This window comes from Acipenser ruthenus, chromosome 12, assembly GCF_902713425.1.
Source record: "Acipenser ruthenus chromosome 12, fAciRut3.2 maternal haplotype, whole genome shotgun sequence".
In the NCBI taxonomy this organism is placed as follows: domain Eukaryota; kingdom Metazoa; phylum Chordata; class Actinopteri; order Acipenseriformes; family Acipenseridae; genus Acipenser; species Acipenser ruthenus.
The window spans coordinates 17,763,355-17,783,851 of NC_081200.1; the positions used below are offsets into that span (position 1 = coordinate 17,763,355).

The 20,497-nt window shown below is 41.2% G+C and overlaps 1 protein-coding gene across 1 annotated transcript; it reads right to left on the bottom strand.

Annotated features, from left to right (window-relative positions):
* Nucleotides 1-7,851: 7,851 nt before the first annotated feature.
* On the bottom strand, nucleotides 7,852-13,107 carry LOC117416758 (complement C1q and tumor necrosis factor-related protein 9-like). The gene is made up of 4 exons (XM_034028150.3): nucleotides 12,768-13,107; nucleotides 10,762-10,842; nucleotides 9,910-9,990; nucleotides 7,852-9,068 (listed from the first exon to the last, which is right to left on the bottom strand). The coding sequence occupies exons 1-4, from the start codon at nucleotides 13,105-13,107 to the stop codon at nucleotides 8,137-8,139; spliced, it is 1,434 nt and encodes a 477-aa protein (XP_033884041.3). The 3' UTR covers nucleotides 7,852-8,136.
* Between the last annotated feature and the right edge of the window lie 7,390 nt (nucleotides 13,108-20,497).

Sequence of the window (20,497 nt, forward strand, 5' to 3'; positions counted from 1 at the left end):
CACACTGTGATATTGTCTACAGTAGTTTGGAAGCTTGGCATGTACTGGACTGATGCAAACGTTGGGGTCACCATTCGTATTTACAAGGATATAGGGGAATTTAGGCTGCAACCATCATATTCCCTAAGTATTCAAGATTATCAAATCATTTTTAACCAGACATGAGATCATAACCTGCTCAGGGTGATAGAAATCACTCTTTATTTGTTGTGGCTGTTACATGTTTTTAAAAATGTTTGCTTGTATATCTGTAGATTGCTATTTCTTCTTGGGAGTTGCAGCTGATCTTGTTGTTATTTGTACAGTGAAATACTGAAATACCTGCAATTCTGCTGAGCCGTACTGTATGTACTCATTGGTAACTCTCATTCTGTTTCCTTTCCTTGCTTCCCCTGCACAGTGAAAGAAAGGTAAGGCTTTATTATTGGAAAGCCCGTGTATCAGATCCACAAGGGCTAGACAAGTTTGGTTTCCAACCTGCACTTCCTCTTTGCAGCCGTCAGCCCGACCACCTTAGCATCAAATCTATCAGCAGCTAATCAAGGTTGGGCCTGGATGGGTGTCCTCCAAGTAAGGGGGCTGCAGAGTATGAGGTGGTGTTGAGTGGCCAAGTAGAAGCACTCTTCTCTTTGGGTCTGAGCATGGTATTTGAGGCATTGTGCTGTAGAAGTGCCCCCCATGGAACTTCAGCTTGGCTAAAATCTCAAATAAAGTCCCTTCCCCAGTAAATAACACTTAAGAACAAGAGAAGGTCATTACGCCCACCAATGCTTGTCGGTTGTCTAGTAGCTGAATGATGCCAGAATGTTGTCAAATCGGTTCTTAAAGGGTCTCACTGATTCAGCATCAGAAACCCATCCCTTCAGCATTCTCTATGGCAGGGGTGGGTAATTCCGGTCCTGGAGGGCCGGTGTCCCACCTGGCAATTATTGGTCTAACTAAGTAATTTAGAGCACAAGTGGGTTGAGAAGGGGGAGTGGTTTGCTATCGCCAGACCAAATCTACTCAATTCCAGCTATAAATCACATCTCAAACTAGAATACTATCAAAGAACGTATGAATGTTTTAATCACTTTAAATATATTAACTTTTAGTTTTAAACATTTGGTTACTCTGTAAAGTACTCCAACATGTTGGCCTACACAGAAACATTATGAAGCCCAAATTCTCGGCATGTAAGAACAAGACCATCGTTCCAGTACAAGGGAGCACATTTTGGCTATACCGTTTCAGCATGCCAAGCGGTCCCCTCGAAATGTATAAATCCATGTAAATAACACAATTATGTAATACGTATAAAGGTCATCTCAGAGTTTTCGACAGAAAATTGTATATTCGACTTCTTATTGTATATAATATGTACCAATATTGATCCTGATGACAGTGTTACATTGGTTTTTGGATGTTCTATTTGCCTCAAGGTTTTTTTTTTTTTTTTTTTAATCTTCGTTCTTGTGCAGTTACTATGCAGCCTTGTGCACAACAGGGCTCTGGACGTGCCAGTCGGGTATGAGGATGCTGGCATTGCATGGTGCTGGCACAAGCCAGGGCATTTTACAGGGCAGCAGTGTGGAGTAGTGGTTAGGGCTCTCGACTCTTGACCGGAGGGTCGTGGGTTCAATCCCAAGTGGGGACACTGCTACTGTACCCTTGAGCAAGGTACTTTACCTAGATTGCTCCAGTAAAAATCCAACTGTATGGGTAATTGTATGTAAAATAATGTGTAAAAAAATAATGTCATTGTATGTAAAAATAATGTGATATCTTGTAACAATTGTAAGTCGCCCCGGATAAGGGCATCTGCTAAGAAATATAATATATGGATTTTTACAAAAATCATGAAAACAATGTGGCACATTTTCATAACAGTGACAGAAGAATGCAGCACGATGCTGCAGACGTCATGGAAACGAGGTAATTGCCGTGTGTGTGTGTGTGTTTGTGTGTGTTTTCTTTGAAACTCACGTCCGTATTTCTCAATATTTTACACAATAAAAATGAAAGCAGGCAATTATTATTATTATTATTATTACTACTACTAGTTGTATGTAATAGCATTCACTGATATTCAAACGAAACAGTAGTAACACAGACATTTATTTTTTTCTGCCCTGGATGTCTTCGCCTGCCGTTTCGCATGTTACCGCCTTGTTTCCGCCCCTTCAAAATGTCACAAATACCGGCTTGGATTTACATAATGTTTTCATGTTGCTTTCATGTTGCTTTCGGCGGTCCCTCCTACTGTGAAATTTCTCTCCGCCCATTTCATGGATTGGAAGTTGCTAGTTTTGGTTTCATGATAAAGAAAATGCGATATGGAAACTAGCAATATTATTGCATAAACACTCTTTCGCAAGAGCGATCAGGGTTTGATTTGGTGCGGCCCATAGTTTCTATATGCAGCAAAGAATGGGAGAGTAAGGTTCAGGTGGGTCCTATTACCTTTAACAAAAAAAGTGCCCATAAAAAATTGGGCAAGACCAAGTGAAAAACAGCAAAACATGGGACAATGTTGTTATGCTGATGAGAGGGAAACACATGTCTTTTAAAACCTTGGTTGTTTTCTCCTTTAACAAAACTGTGTTTCCCAACAGTAAATCAGAAGAGGACATAGTCTTTCAGGAATTTAAACACTGTTACCTGAAGGGACTTGCCATATTTTACTGTTAGAATACTAAATAGGGTGCTGTTTTAGTTTCTGGACCTACAGTACACTTTTGTTTAAAATAATTTGACTAGGAATGACACACTGTGGTATTTTCTGTAACAGCTTAACAGTAGCAGACCAACATTTTTCAACAGCATAATAAGAAGGTAAGTTATTGAATCCATTACCCCATTCAGGAATGGAGCACTAAATGTCAACTGTATTGATTTATTTTACAGTGGCTCTCAAAAGTATTCACCCCCCTTGGACTTTTCCACATTTTATTGTGTTACAACATGGAATCAAAATGGATTTAATTAGGAGTTTTTGCCACTGATCAACACAAAAAAGTCCATAGTGTCAAAGTGAAAAATAAAATCTACAAATTGTTCTAAATTAATTACAAATATAAAACAGAAAATAATTGATTAGATAAGTATTCACCCCCTTTGCTATGGCACACCTAAATAAGCTCTGGTGCAACCAGTTGTCTTTAGAAGTCACATAATTAGTTGAATGGAGTCCACCTGTGTGCAATTAAGGTGTTTCACATGATTTCAGGTTAAATACACCTGTCTCTGGGAGGTCCCACAGTTGGTTAGTACATTTCCTAACAAAAACTACATCATGAAGACAAAGGAACATTCAAAGCAAATCCGGTAAGGTTCTTCCAAAGCACCAATCGGGTAGGATAGAAGAACATTTCCAAGGCATTGAATATCCCCCGGAGCACAGTAAAGTCCATTATTAAGAAATGGAGAGAATATGGCACAACTGTGACTCTGTCTAGAACAGGCCGTCCTCAAAAACGGAGTATCTGGGCGAGAAGGGCACTAGTCAGGGAGGCCACCAAGAGGCCTATGGCAACTCTAAAGGAGTTACAGTCTTCCATGGCTGAGCTGGGAGACACAGTGCATATGGCAACAATATCCTGGGTGCTTCACAAAACTGGCCTTTATGGGAGAGTGGCAAAAAGAAAGCCATTGTTGAAAAAAACTCACATCAAATCTTGGCTAGAGTTTGCCAGAAGACGTGAGAGACTCTGAGACCAAGTAGAAGAAAATTCTATGGTCTGATGAGACCAAAATAGAGCTTCTTGGCCTCAACGCTAATCGCTATGTTTGGCGCAAGCCTATCACCGCACATCATCCTGAGAACACCATCCCTACCGTGAAGCATGGTGGTGGCAGCATCATGCTGTGGGGATGTATCTCTGCGTCAGGGCCTGGAAAGCTTGTGAAGATAGAGAGCAAAATGGATGCAGCAAAGTACAGAGACACCCTAGAGAAAAACCTGCTGAAGTCTGCAAGAGACCTGGGACTTGGGAGAAGATTCATCTTCCAGTAGGACAATGACCCCAAACATACAGCCAAAGCCACACTGGAGTGGCTTAAAAACAAAAAGGTCAGTCAAAGCCCGGACCTCAATCCAATAGAGAATATGTGGAAAGAGTTGAAAATTGCTGTTCGCCAAAGGTCCCCATCCAACTTGACGGAGCTTGAGCAATTTTGCCAAATAGAATGGGCAAAAATTGCAGTGTCCAGATGTGCAAAGCTGTTAGAGACTTATCCAAATAGACTCATGGCTGTAATTGCTGCCAAAGGTGCCTCTACCAAATATTGACTCAAGGGGGTGAATACTTATGCAATCAATTCTTTTCTGTTTTGTATTTGTAATTCATTTAGAACAATTTGTAGATTTTATTTTTCACTTTGACATTATGGACTTTTTTGTGTTGATCAGTGGCAAAAACTCCTAATTAAATCCATTTTGATTCCATGTTGTAACACAATCAAATGTGGAAAAGTCCAAGGGGAGGCGAATACTTTTGATAGCCACTGTAAATAACTCTTGGTAAGCCTGGTTCATAATAACAATGTTACAAATAACTCTGTTATAGAGAATAAGGCTATGGACTGTAATTGGAATTAAATGTAATCTTACGACACATGTGTCTTGTTTGTTTATTGATGCAATCTGAGTTCTTCTTTACTGCAGTCAGAGAACAGCTTTATGCTGTGGCGTCATGGTAAGTCCTGTTTTCAGCTTGAATTAGTCTGTTTTAAATGTTGGGCCCAATTCACTAAACGTGTGCAGGACATCATGCAGTCAGGGGCTCAGGTTAGTTTTCTGCCTGTGCCAAGTTGCCTATCATAGCTGGGGATCCCACGGGTTGTGGAGGTACAATTGGCAGAGGCAAGGCTGTCTGTAGCTCAATGACATCCGCTGTAGAGCTCCAGGGTGTAAAAAGGTGATTGGTGTGGTGGTGGGATCATAAGACACCCACTGACCTTCAATTCTGCATTCATTTCCCAGCAGAGGATATAATGGAGTGATACATAAATATGCCACACCCTCATTTTTGCATATATCTAGAAAACTGCTTCTTAAATTGTAATGAAACTTGGTGTTAACATTTTTTAACTTATTAGGAGTATCAGATTGTGGGGATATGTACTTACATTTTAGTTGTGTCTTGAGAACACAAGAATTTATTCCACATACTGCAGATTAGTCAATTATACTCATTCAGTCAATTAGCACCTTATTCGCTTACCTAATGACTGTCTGTGAATTCCTCTGCAAAAATCAGCTATTTGAATGTGTGTACTCTATACAAAACGACAATGTCATTCCCTAAAATGAATTCTAGGGAGTTGATTATATTGGTTGTGAGACATTCTCTTTAGACACAAGAGAATTTGTGATTTAGCGATTTGTTTCTTCATTGTCCATCTCTACCAAAGCTCTTGTTAGATGATGTAATGGTTTCATGGATCAAGATCTGGTTGATCATTTTAGAATGTACTTCATTGATAAAGACTCAAGCAGACACTAGTGTTTTACCTTTTACCTCAGAACATACTTCCCTGGCTAGGATTATCCTAATACCACTCCTGCTTTTTACTTTTTATTTTTTTATCTTCCTTGTCGGATTCTAACCCAGGCCTCAAGAATTGAAAGGCATGAGAAACTTGTAAATTAGCTACTGTTCCACCTTAAACAATAGTATTGATTTTTATATAGTCTTTTTTATATTTGATATGTTGCTAAGTGCACCCACAAGGATCTGCGTATGACTTACAGATTTCTTTTTTTTCAAATAAAAAAACTATTTGCTGTTTTTCTGTTGCTGCAAAGTTTAACAAAGACAAATATTTCACATTCCAAACTTACAAACAAATTGTAAATATAAAACATTAATGGCTGATTTCAAGACTAGAGCTAACCAGGATCTGTGAAACCAGCCGAAAGTGAGATTCAAACAAAAAAGCAGTACATTTAGTCTTCTTATGTTCTTGAAACAAGAACGAGGCATCCAGAGGTGAGAAGCATTCAGGCAATATTGTAGACGACAACGGATTCCAATAGCTTTCTTGAAAACTTTATTTCGTTTTCTAGTATAGAGGAATTAAACACAAAAATACAGAGCAAAACAAAATGACAACAGCAAAACAAAAACAACAGTACAAGCGATGCTAATGAAGTTCTTTTACTTGTAAATCAATCTAATTAAAAAAAAAAAAGGCTGAAATGGGAAAGTTCTAATTAGGTTTGCCCTGCATGCCTTGTGTGGTTTCTTATACCAACCTGTTGAAGGCATAAAGGTCAGAGTCTGTACTAAAATGATACACTTTCTCAAATCCCTCGGTCAAAACATTGTTATTGCTCATCAGCTTATTGCAAATATATCATATCTGATGGTACTGAGGCTAATCAGTTTTGTGAGTTTCTAAGGGGATAACATTCATTCTGCTTTCTGTAAATAAATGTGGTATTAACACACTCAATACATTTTACGACCAAACAATTTAAATGCAGATCATATACACTCAGGCTTAACCATCAAGTCTAAAACCAAGCAATATCATGTTTAGCTCTGGATTCAAAGTGAAACCAGTTGCTTCCTGGTACTAAATCACGGCCACTGTATGTCATCACTAGAAGTGCTTATGAATAGGTCTTCTGTTTTCTGGGTTTTATTAATTGTATTTTTCGGTGCTTCTTTTTAGCTATTTTCGAGTTTTATGTAAATCTTTTTTTTTCAGGGCTTTCGTTTTTGATATACTGTATGAAAATAGTGTTTTTGGTTACTTTCCAAAATGCTTTAGCGTTTTTTTTTCTGTCAAAATATGTAGTAGTAACTCGACAGTACTTGAACACTTAAGTTGTACCTTCTTTCCTTTACTGTCTTCCACAATTAAATCCCTGCGGTCACAGGCACATTCTTCTGGGGTTTTTGTGTGTAGGCATTTTTGTACATTTCACCACAATTCTGTTTTAAATCCTCTGTATCTTAACTGTAATAAAGCTTTAAATCCCGCTAACAAGTCTCCATCCTGATTGTAATCTCGTTTTAAATCTCGCAAGCGGTGTCTCCAATAGAAATGTAGGAATGTGCTGTCACTCAGTAGTTGTGGCGGGTTTAAAGTATTCAGAACGAATCAATGATAGATGCAAGTCAGGAAGGCGGGACATTGCCCAGCAGCACTGGGAAATGTATCTATTATTATTTTTGTAGTAGGTTTTATTTTTTAATGGGAAAAGGGTAAAGTCAACGTGAATTGATTAACCATTTCCACAGTTTTTCCGATGTTTTCCGTTGTTTATTGGCTATCCACCAATTTAATTTTTGTTTTATATAGGTTAAAACCGAAAATCAGAAGCCCTAATTATGAACCAGGAAGCAGTAGCAGCTTTTTTTTTTTTTTAAATATGTGCACATCCTCAGTTTGACTGGGTTAAAGCCATGGTTCAATTCTTAAAACATTTTTATTTTTCTAGTTCAACACATTTTTGTTACATTTGTTTCAAAGATCTAAAATCATTTGTTAACCACGTAATGACCACGTTTTCAATAAAGATAAAGAGCGATACTCATCCCTGCATTATATCTTAGCACAGAATACAACTGCTTATTTAACACAGACTGCCATTAGGGTCATATAAGACTGTGTACCAAAAAAAACAAGTCAATTCTCAGTCCTTAACCATTGTTTCCTTATCACAGGTGACACTGAAGAAGAATTAGAAAAAAACAGTCAAATTTACAAAACTTCACTTTAATTAGACACAGTTTTGAGTTTTCCTATAGAGGTAGCGCTGAAAAAAGAAACTACTCAGCTGAAGAAAAGGTACCAAAGTCTGCTTCACTTCAAGTTCTTACCCCCCCCCCCCCCAGCCCCATAAGTAACAAAGGAGTGCCTGGGGTTCTAAATAGGACAGATCCACAGCTCAGCAAGCTCTGCAGTATCTGAAGTTTTAAACAGGGACAATGAGAACGATTAAGCAAAACATGCCATGTGTACTTTCTAAATAAGAGTTTCCATAAGATACAAGATATACCTTAGTAACTTTGGTAGAAACCAATGACTGTTTTCAGTGGTATTTGGCTGTTTTATTCAACCAAGTTGGGAGGAGGGGAATCCTGTTTCAGTGAGGAGTTGGCACCTTTTTTCTAGGGTGAGGGGGAGAGGCAGGCTGTGGCGTTAGGGTGAGGAGGTACTAGAGCCGGGGGTGGGTTCGCTTACGAAGTCGTCATCCCCCCAGCTATAATCAGCATAGTCACTGTTCAGTGGGAAGGTTCTGCTTAGAGGAGCATCACAGGCATCTGGGTACAGCAGGAAGCCAGAGAAGGTGCTGCTGCTTTCAGGGCCTGCGTACATCCCATTGGTATTGCTGTCTTTAACCTGAAGCCAGAGCCGTTCCCCGGCACTCAGGTGGAGCACCACCATCTGAGACGCCTCGCCCAGGTCATCAAGTTGTGTGGTTTTGACAACGGACTTGTAGTCCCGGAATAAGCCCACCGTGAGTGCCTTACTGAAGGCGCACAGGTGGTAGGAGAAGACATAAGTGCCGTTTACTGGCGCCATGTAGATCCCGGACTGTGGGTTATAGTGGCCTTGAAGATTATAGCTCACCTCTGTGAAAGGCACTGGCAGGTTGGGCCTGGGGTAGATGTCTCTCAAGGATGCTGAAAATGCAGACTGAACAGTAGGTGAGCAGGGTCCCGGTATCCCTCTGTCCCCCATATCTCCCTTCTCACCCATGTGACCATGGAGGCCCTCATCCCCCTTTGGACCTGGCTCCCCCTTTAACCCCTGAGGCCCTGGTGGACCCATCTCTCCCTGAGGTCCCTTATCCCCATCTGTGCACTCACACACCCCTTGCTCACCCTGCTCCCCTTTTGTGCCATTCAGCCCCGGCTCCCCACTGGGACCCGTTTCTCCCAGGTCTCCCTTCTGCCCTGGCACTCCGGGGGGGCCAGCAATGCCTGATTCCCCTTTATCACCCGCTGGCCCTGCGAGTCCTGGCTCTCCTAGTCTGCCCTCTCCGTCGCACACGGCAGGGCACTGCCCGGGCATTCCCTGGGGTCCTCTCCCTCCTGGCAACCCATCTCTGCCCTGGTCGCCCTTGTCACCTGGAAACACAAGGCATCTGATTCAGCACTTGTTTCTGGATTCCAAAATTCCAATGATACTATGTTCGTATACTAGGGTGGGTAAGGACAATGCAACACAATATAGCATTCAAGATGTTTAACAAAGCTTTTGCAGCCTCTATCATCGATAAGCCTCTAAATCAAACTGCTGAAACCAGATCTAAGTAAATGAATTCATACCATTATAAGAAAGGGTCCAGCATTCAAACAGTAAAGTACACACGCTACATCCTCTGCCTTTTTAACAGCAGAATAAATGCACAGATGCTAAGAACATAAGAATAATTCTAGAACGAGAAAAGGCCATTCGGCCCACCTATGCTAGCTTGCTTAATGCAAGCGTGGTGCGTTAACACTCAGGAGAGGAAAAACAATCTTGACTTGCATAACAGCTTGTTTTAAAACAGAAGCTAACATCAGCCAAACTGAATGTATGGTTTGGTTTATGTAATGGCTCTTGGCTACCATCACACTCAAAATGACTTAAATTCTCTAAAAATATATAGTTCTTCTGTTTAACTATTTATCTGTGTTTCATACACATGCTTATTTCGTATGTGTATTTCATATATGCTGCACCCCTGTCCAAAATGACAACGCAGAAGCCCTGAAAGAGGATAAGTAAAGATATTTACCAAGATGTTGACCAAAATATTTCTCCTTTTATTTTATGCTTTTATTTTCCGATGATTAACGAGGGATTCCATTTGGGGAAAGGAAGGGGGGAGTGTGCATTGGCCATTAGATGGGACAGTATGTGTTAACCCTGATACTGAATGTAGCCACCCTGAGAAGTACAGTCCTATAAAGGAGGCGTTACCTTTCAGACCCATGTCTCCCTTAGCACCATGCCACCCACTCCTCCCTCGATCTCCCTTCTCTCCAGTCTCGCCTTTTTGACCTGGAAATGGAAGAAATGTCCAGGGTCATCAAACTTCATCAATAATTAGTCTTTAAATAGCTCTTCCAAGCTTTGTGAATAGGGTCCACTGCATGACAGCAGTAGTAATCCGTCACAAGAACTTCCACGACACACATATATAAATAATTATTTGTTCAAATGTGTGTGTTAGCACAATCTGTCTATCTATCTTTATTTACATTAGGATTGAGGACAGAGGGTGGGAGATACTTCTTCACACAGTGTGGTGAGAGTATGAAATGGTCTACCTAGTCATGTTGTTGAGACAGAATCACTGGAATCCTTTGAGACCCAACGTGACAAAGTTCTGAGTTCAATCAGCTACATGGAATCGGACGAGATTACATGGGATGACTAAAGCCACTTTTCTGTCTGACATTGGGATTGACTTGAATTCAGAATTGTTCGTTTCCATCAGCAACAGATCGAGATCAGATTGATTTGTGTAAGTTCCAGTTAGGAATTTAGGAATGGACACCAGGGGCAGGTTTAAAAACCTTGACTGCAGAAAAAAATGTGTAGGCTGAACATGAAGACTGAATATATTTTGTCAGGCGAAATCGTGCAGGTTGCTGAACTCATTTATAAATAGCAATTATACAAAAATGTATGTAGATTGTAGACTGAAAATGAAACTGGCTGCAGCCCCTGTTTGATATTGGAACAAGATAATTCTGTCTGGTTTCATGGTTCAGATGTGGCTTCTTCCTCGGGTTTAGTTTATTTCTATGATAACGTTTCATCACAAACCTTTGAGTCCCTGCCGGCCGATAAAGCCCCGAGAACCTCGGAACCCGGTGAACCCTCGACGCCCGGGGCTTCCTGGAGGGCCTGTCAAAATACAGGAGGCAGAGGAGGACGGACATTGTCATGTTTCATTTAAGGAGTGCTACCCAATATAGTGGGCAGGACCACAAGATACTTTATCCAGCAGTCGTTGTTACTATATTATAGCTATTTGAAATGAAAAATGTCCAAAAAATTATATATATATATATATATATATATATATATATATATATATATATATATATATATATATATATATATATATATTGAGCTAAAATATATATATATATATATATATAAGAAAAAAGAAAAGGATATTTTAGGTACTTAAAAAGGTAGAATAATTGATTACAAATCAATTATCAGGACGTTTCGGACTACAAGTCCTTCATCGGCTGAATACAAAAAAACAGTGCTTTAAGAAGTTGATAAAAAACAAACAAGTAGTCTTTTAAACAAAATTCCAGAATGTTGATGATGATGATGATGATGATGATGATGATGATGATGATGAATTCAGAATAGAATGTTCATTCCAAATGTCTCCAAAGTGCCTAGTTTGAAAATAAGTTCACATTCCTTTTGTTTCCTGACAGCATTAGTTCCATAGCATTGAACCATCCCACAAATTGTGATGTCTTCTATAGTGTGGTCATTTCTGTTAAAATGTCTGGCGACAGGAAACAAAACGACGCTTGGCTGATCGCTTCGTGGAACATCTGAGAAGTATATGAATTAACACCTCTACCTTTCCTGTCGCCAGACAGAATGTGAACTTATTTTCAAACTAGGCACTTTGGAGCCATTTGGAATGAACATTCTATTCTGGGGTCATCATCATCATCATCATCATCATCATCATCATCAACATTCTGGAATTTTGTTTAAAAGACTACTTGTTTGTTTTTTATCAACTTCTTAAAGCACTGTTTTTTTTGTATTCAGCCGATGAAGGACTTGTAGTCCGAAACGTCCTGATAATTGATTTGTAATCAATTATTCTACCTTTTTAAGTACCTGAAATATCCTTTTCTTTTTTCTTTTTTCTTATTGATCATTTTGGTACACAGCAGTTTTCCTTTTTCTCAAACTATATATATATATATATATATATATATATATATATATATATATATATATATATATATATATATATATATAATAGCAAAAGTGCACAGAGTACAACATGAATACAAACGTATTTAGGACGTTTCAGACATAAGAGTCCTTCATCAGCTAAAATGACATAGAATCCTGTGAAAAACAACTCACTGGACTCTATGCTGCCTTCTAACTGGTTCTGCGGTATGAAGGGGCAGCACTGGCCAGGTATCTGTCCAGGTATCTGGCCAAGTAATGTCTGAATGCTACTGCATTACAATAAATAATGCAGTGAAGAAGATATTCTGTCCCTCCTGTAAAATAGGTAGCAACCTTACATATATCCTAGAAAACACAGTGTTCTGAATCCACTAGACAAGATGGAGTCTTGATCATACCATGCTTGATTGTACCATGTGGTAGGTGTTGGAGGTATGTTTGACAGTACTTTGTGTGCAAGACGTACAGAATCAATTGTATAGAAAATTGTGTAGATTTAAAAGGGTTTAGACAGTATGGCTCTGTAAACGTTCATGAAACACAAACCAAAATGAATATAGCTTTGAGGAGCAGTAAAAAGACCAGTGGTTTTCATAATACAACCCACAGGCCACACAAAGTCTCGGATGTCTTGTTTTCCAAAGCAACAGCAAATAAATCGGAAGCATTGGTGATCTGCTGAAGGAGCAGTTCAAGTACAGTAGAGATTCATTGACTGATAGTATTAAGTGATGTTGCAAAGAGACTTGAAGGTGAACAAGAGTTTTACTAATAAAACCCTTCCATGATAAATCTGCACATAGTTAGAAGGAGGAAGACTACACGTGTTCACTGCACAAGGCACCTCTGAACTGTGGTTGCAATACCTGGAAGGCCCATGTCTCCTTGATCCCCCTTGGGCCCTGCCGTTCCTTTGCAGTGCATGCAGAGACAGAACCAGGGAACACTCTCAATGGGCGGGGGCACTGGCGCCTCCATCAGGACCTCACAGTAGGAGTAGTCTGGTTCGGGCCCCTGTGGAGGCATGCCCTCCTCGTTCAGAAGGAAACTGCGCGAGCCGAGTTCAGTGAAGTTCATCCCAGGGGGTGGGGGGGGAGGAGGAGGAGGAGGAGGGAAGTGAGGGGGCTCTGGCCTGATTGCGGTTGACACTGCCCCATCAAGCATGGAGAGCAGCCCCAGACAGAGCAGGATGCTTCCACAGCTCATTCTCTGAAAACAGACAGGCACAAACAAGGAGGGTTCTTTCTAGCTTTCTTTAAATTTTTTGCCCAATTATTTTACCCCCCATTTAGAATGACCAATTATGTTCCCTCACCGCAGCCACTCCCCAGAACAGCCAAGGAGAACTTAAAAAAAAATGCAATACAATTTTAATATCATTATTTCTATTAAATCAATTCATTCAGGGATTATTTTACCTGGTGCTTTGATGTGGATTAATCTTCTGGAATTTAAATAATATGCAGGCAGATTGGTAACTGGCAATCGGGGTCCAAATCCAAACAGCGATAGAAATTTGTAATTATTTAGACATTTTAAAGTTGTTATAAAACACGTATCGGTGGCAGTATTGTTTGAACTACCGACACGCAGCTCCGTCCTGAATTTCAGCAGCACAGCACTGGTCCCAGTAAGCATGTTAATTAAGTAATTAAGTGGAATAACAAAAATGTATCCCACACTAGATATACATACCCATGCTTGTGGTATATAATGTGTTTCTTTTTCCAATGTGATTATTTTAATTCTGAAGGGCTGGACACACTCACTCGATACTGAACGGTTCAGAGGTCCGGTATGAGGAGAGGTACGGAACGACAGGGTGGTTATTGTTTACAAATAGACAGAAAATAAAACAAAATGAGGTGTATGATATCAGCTGGGGTCTTTGTGGGGCATTTAAGAAAAATAGAATCAGTTATTGCAAAACAAGAAAAAACAAATAGCTAAATTCTTCTAAATGTTCACAGGTAAGTAGGTTACCTCGTGAAAATGTTGAAATGGTGAATAACCCCTGAATCCCTAAACCCTTAACCCCTTTACAGACAGTTTTTGTTATAGTAACTCCACAACCAAGCATTTGATGACTGTTTCTACCACACTTTAAAGTGCTATAAAAAAGATATACATTTGAGACAGTAGAGTGAATATCTTTTTTGATTTCCAGACCCTTGCCAGAACACGCTACTACATTTTTACCCAAACAAAACTTTTTTTCCCCCCGTAAGATCATTAAATATAAAAAAGTGAAAAAATTAACAATAACAATAGCTTTTTTTTTTAAATAAATTATGTTACCATAGGTACCATGGGATAACCTAAAGGGATTTATTTTCACAATTTAACATTAAACCCATAAATTCTGAAACACGGCTATATAACCTATATATTAAAAGGTGCTGCAAAAATAATTATTAATCTGGCATTGTACATTATACAATCAAACACTGTTCATTATTGCTGTATGCCATACCGGGTCCATGCCATATCGTGCAAGTGTGGCCGGCTAAAATCAATATGTCTGAATTTTTCCATTCCGTACCTCAGCGCATACCAGGCCTCGGTACCGCTCCACATCATGTGTGTGTCTAGCCCTAAAGCCAGTGGTTCTCAACACAGCTTACAGTTCTGTAATCATGGCTGTCCAATAGCAGGCACATGAAGGGAAGGATTGCAGTAGGAGGAATCAGAATGCAAGGCCAAACCATGAAACAAAACAGGCTTTTTGAAAGCTATATAGGAGTTACCAAAATGCTTGAAAGATTGACGAAGAAAGAGACTACTGGGGTCTGCTGTGACTGCACAAAACAAGTCTGCCAGCTGCCAGATTTTAAAATGGAATCATCTTAATTGATACACAGATATCTAGATATTTATCCGCTAACCCACCCATAACTGTCAAGCTGACAATGTTTAGGCTGGTGCCTTTTCAGAGGAAAGTTACTAGCTTAAACATTTTTCTACTTGAATCAGTTTCTATTTATTCTTCAGGTAACTGGTTCCAATTCACATTCTTATTTTGTGAATCCTTTGCTCTTCCTTAAGGAACACTAAAACACTTGATCAAAACACCTTTTTCAATGAATAGATGACAACAAGAATAAAATGCACATAAAGAAAATATCTTACCTATCCAAAGATGTGGTGCGTAATAAAAATGGTGATCACAGAACCACTGGAAAATGAACAAACAGGACTGGGAATTGATCAATTTATAAACCTCTCCCAGAAACCGATAGCTGCAATCTGACTCAAGCCTATTATGCCCACCCCACTCCCCTTAAAAACAAAGCAAAAAACACCTATTTAACACCACCTCATTGTGGACACTGCAAGAGAAGTGGGTCTTTTTTCTGTAGGCTCCTATTGAAGTTGGTAAGATGATTCCAGAGCTATTGCTCATCTCAGGCTAATAAAATCAATAGCCTTTTTATATAAAAAAAAACTTCCTTTGAACAAGATGTTGATGTTCCTGAAAAGATAACACTGTCTCCCTCCCCTTCCCATCAAGCTACAAGGGGCTATTTGTGTTTATCCAGTTTACAGTAACGGATTTGCTGATTTCATAACTAGGTTCTAGGAAACTAGATCTGCTTTGCAGTGTTTACATTGCGTTCACGTTCATAATTTGAGGAAATAAAAACAAAACATAACCACTGAACACGGAGTGAACCATAACAATATATTGGGTGTGTTTTTGTGGGTAAGGATGAACTTTGTGAATAGTGGGGCAGTGTTTGTCCTTGTGTGAGTATGTGTCTGTGTTTCAACCATCAGGTGAATCTTTTTTTAAATACATACAGTACTGACACAAATTATGGAAACAAATGATTTACAGCAAGACTGCCTGTGGGGATTTTATTGCCCATTTTTCCTCACCCAGAACCCTTAGTTACTAAATACCCTGGAATGAGCAATTCATCTCACAAGTATAATAGTATCCAAAATGCTCTCCTGTTTCTGGGAAAGCAGTAAAACCGGGGGAGAGGAGTTTATTGCTGGACAATCTCACACAAACTACTTGCTCACAAAATATCTTGGTATCCCTGAATAGATCATCGTCTCCTCTTTAAAATAATGTAAATGTGTAGTCTGTCCCACATGTGTCGTTGTTCTGTAAATTATCTGGTGTTTCCATAATTTGTGTCAGTACTGTAACTCTAATCCACCATAGGGTGTTAACAATATAATAAACTGTTACTGAAGGCTAAGGATGAAGAAATAAGTAATTTTCATCATTCATTCCTTGAAACTATTCACAAAGCTTCAAGTTACTTAAAAAAAGTATGAATCAGGTTTGATATTTGTAAAACGGTTCTGGACTATTGGCCAACAGTACAAAACAGTTTCAGTAATGTCAAACTTGATTTTATTCATAAAAACAGACTTCTTTAACAACTTATTAAAAGAAAGTCCTCCATTCCGTGATGTACCTAATTAAAAGATTGTGGTGTCTTCCTTTTGCATGAAATCTTCCAGTATACCACAGTAGAAATATGGTTGAATGAATGTGGTCCACTTCGGTTAAATTGATGCCTTCCATGTTTTAGTGAATTAGGCGCAAAGTCAAGACTTAGCCATGGAAAATAACTGAATAAAAGATTTATAAGAATAAGTTAGCTTCAGCTTCCTCAAGGGAAGTATCAAGTACCTGGAGGTCAGAGAGACTTCTCAAGAGGATAGAAAATGGGGACAGCATGTATCACAGGGACACACATCCTCATAGTGGAAACAGAGCTGATTCTATTCATCCACGTTCAATGTGGAGGACATAATATAAATGAAATATGAAGCTGGGTCAACAAATGAACAATGCACTCCTAACAGTTACACCTAAGTCTTGTCCTCTTTATGGAATAACAGTGTTGCCCTCTTTATACTGGCATGCTACAGTAAAATATCACCTGTTTATAGTATTTCAGTAACCCTGTGCCTAGAATCATTGAAAGACATGAAGGAAATGGGAGCCAAAGCATGAAGCTTCTGGGAGTTCTTGCAAAGGAAATAAACGGCAGAAATGTAAAATGTATTTTTGTTTATGTTAAGCAATATATATATATATATAGATATATAGATATATAGATATATCTATCTATCTATCTATCTATCTATCTATCTATATATATATATATATATATATATATATATATATATATATATATATATATATATATATATATATAAAACAAACTATGCACAAGAATTGATTTTGGGCCATATTTTCAAAGCATTTACTTACTTTTTTGAAAGAAGTAAAACAGTAATTTTACAAAACTAGAAGCAAACAACTAAGTTGCATATTTCAAGTTCTCTTCAGCCCTCTCAAGGTGCTTGTTTCTAATTTTGTAACATTAACATGATTTTCTCTCCTTTAACAAAATAGGAGTTGATTAAAGGATGGAGGGAGCACTTTGAAAATATGGTCCAACCTTAACGTTCTGAATTGATTTGACAGAAGCAACTCATGTATTTTTAATCTTGCTTCTGTTTCTTCATTGCAGGAAGTGTACAAAAGACGTTCAGAGGCTTTTTAAAAATTCTCTAATAGCTTGAAAACATGGTGACAACGACATTATGACAGGTGAGGTATCTTTGTACTTAACATTCACAATGTGTTTGTTCCTGGGGATTCCACGGATAAGTGGTTGATGCAATCCAGGAGAATTCTCTATTAAATCCAGGGATGGATTGATTAACGACCCCTTCCTTTTCAATTGTAAATCAGAATTGAGTAAACTAAGTTACAGATGAAGTTGTGTAATTGAATTGATTTCCCCATGGAATGAGTGTTCCAGACTTTAGCCTTTGTGGAGTATATAAGCAAATATGAAAGTGGATCTGCTACCTCCATAGCATGCAGAATGATGGAAATAATATTAAGAGGTAAGCTTGAAGATTATTTATATAGCAACAATATTATAGGAGATAGCCAGCAAGGAATCAGAAGATGAAGGTCCTACTGAACCTTGACTTTTCTGATGATCTTACAGCCAGTGATGGCAGTGCTTATGATATAATTTATCCTGATTTTTAAAAAGCCTCCCACATAAAAGACTGATACTTATATCAACAGGAATAAATGGGAGGAATACAGGGGAGGCCATGTAATTGGATACAGAACTGATTAAAAAAAGAAAGCAGAGAGGAATTGTGAGAGGTGTAAAATTGGATTTGGATTGCTCTTCACGTGCATTTAAAGTATGTAATAATATGTGAGCACGGGGTTGCACGTAATGAATTCACGTGCTGGGATTCAAGTGAATAATTAATTAGTAATTGAATCCCAGCACAACAGTGTATATATAGAGACACGTAGCACTCACTCGGGGTTGGGTGTTCGTGAGTGGAGAATGGGAGAGAGAGAGAGAGGGGGGAGATAAAAGGTTAAGAATAACAATTGCTACAGCGTGCTGGAAGTGCCAGCACGGTACTTGTTTAAACGTTCGTCTGCTTGTTTTGTGTGTTAGTGCGTTTTGTTTGTCTATTTATTTTGGCGTAGAGTGCCGTGTCCTGTTTTTGTGTTCGTTTATTTTGTTTATTAAATGCTGAGCACACCCAAGTGCTCAGCTTCACCAACCTCACTGTGTCTGTCTGTTTCTTCCGGGTCTGACGTGTCACCACTCAGCCAGCCTTGTGACAAATGGTTGTCAGAAGCGGGATAACAGCGCCCCCCAGACTCAGGCCGGAAAGAGTACCGCAGTTTCTTTGGAAAAAAATTACAATGGCAGAAGACGCCAGGAAACTACGGGACTGGATCCTGGACAATGCTGGGCTGGAGGCCCAGTCTATAGCCACCCGGATCCTGTGGCTGATAGACAGGGAGCGATGGGAGGCCTATGGGAGGGAACACACCCTAAGCACCTGGGAGGAAGGTGTGGAGTTGGTCGTCAGCTACCTGGAGGCAGCTATAAGTGGAACAGCAGCCCAGGTAGCAGGGTCTCCAGCAGGAGGATTCATGGCCAGCTGCACCTTCCTAGAGATGGGGGAGGAGCCCGAACGTCCTACGCCTGAGGGGGAGGAGCCCAAACGTCCTACGCCTGAGGGGGAGGAGCCAGAACGTCCTACGCCTGAGTGGGAGGAGCCCGAACGTCATACGCCTGAGTGGGGGGGGCCCGAACGTCCTAAGCCCGAGAGGGGGGAGTCGGTGTGTCCACAGCTCAAAAGGGAGGAGTCGGTGCGTCCACAGCCCAAAAGGGAGGAGTCGGTGCGTCCACAGCCCAAAAGGGAGGAGTCGGTGCGTCCACAGCCCAAGAGGGGGGAGTCGGTGCTTCCATAGCCCAAGAGGGGGAAGTCGGTGCTTCCACAGCCCTAGGACCCAAGCTGCCAACAGAGGGAGAATGCCTGCTGTCCCCATGTCCACCAGCAGAGGGAGAATGCCTGCTGTCCCCATGTCCACCAGCAGAGGGAGAATGCCTGCTGTCCCCATGTCCACCAGCAGAGGAAGAATGCCTGCTGTCCCCATGTCCACCAGCAGAGGAAGCATGCCTGTTGGTTCACCTGCTGCTGCCGTCCCGAGAGCTAGAGGGGGAGGAGCCATCGCTGCCATCCCGAGAGCCAGAAGGGGAGGAGTTACAGGCTCAACCCCCTGAATTTTTCTTGGGGGGAGAAGGGCAGGATGCTGGTGTCCCCCAGCAGCCTCTATTTATGCTGCTGAAGGGAGCACGGCACACACCAGCCCAGCCGCCACAGCAGAGGGAGCCAGCACCTCCACAGCCTCCCTCTGAGTGGCCAGCATCAGCCCCATTGCCACTGCCTCCACCACAGCCCTGCAAGAGAGGCAGAGCCGCACCAGTCCCCTGCAAGAGAGGCAGAGCCGCACCAGTCCCCTGCAAGAGAGGCAGAGCCGCACCAGTCCCCTGCAAGAGAGGCAGAGCAGCACCACTCCCCTGCAAAAGGGGGAGACTACACGCTGCTCCCACCTTCGTCGCCAGGAGACTACACGCTGCTCCCACCTTCGTCGCCAGGAGACTACACGCTGCTCCCACCTTCGTCGCCAGGAGACTACACGCTGCTCCCACCTTCACCAGCAGGAGTAGAGCAGCCGGAGCTGCCTCTGCCTCCGCCACCTTCACCGGCAGGAGCAGAGCAGCAGGAGCTGCCTCTGCCTCCGCCACCTTCACCGGACAATAGCAGAGCAGCAGGAGCTGCCTCTGCCTCTGCCACCTCCACCGCTTCCTCCACTAGGAGCAGAGCAGCAGGAGCTGCCTCTGCCTCCGCCACCGCCCAGAGCAGAGGAGCAGGAGCTGCCTCTGCCTCCGCCACCTCCACCAGCAGAGGGTGAATACCTGCTGGTTCCGCCTTCACCGGCGTGGGAGGACTGCTTGCCCCTCCCACCTCCACCAGCAGAGGGTGAATACCTGCTGGTTCCGACTTCACCACTGTGGGAAGAGTGTTTGCCACTCCCATTAGCTTCGCCCAAGGATGCCTGCCTCGCTTCGCCCAAGGATGCCTGCCACGCTTCGCCCAAGGATGCCTGTCTGGCATCGCCTGGGGTTGCCAGCCGCTCCGCATCGCCTGGGGTTGCCAGCCGCTCTGCATCGCCTGGGGTTGCCAGCTGCTCCGCTTCGCCTGGGGCTGCCTGTTGCTCCGCTTCGCT

Bases quoted from the DNA above. Each gene is read 5' to 3' on its own strand.
- LOC117416758 (XM_034028150.3), bottom strand. From the start codon at position 13,107: ATGAGCTGTGGAAGCATCCTGCTCTGTCTGGGGCTGCTCTCCATGCTT. The intron at 10,843-12,767 runs GTATTGCAACCA...GTATTTTGACAG, and splicing joins AGGAGACATGGGCCTTCCAG to GCCCTCCAGGAAGCCCCGGG. The intron at 9,069-9,909 runs GTAACGCCTCCT...TTGTGTTTCCAG, and splicing joins GGGAGACATGGGTCTGAAAG to GTGACAAGGGCGACCAGGGC.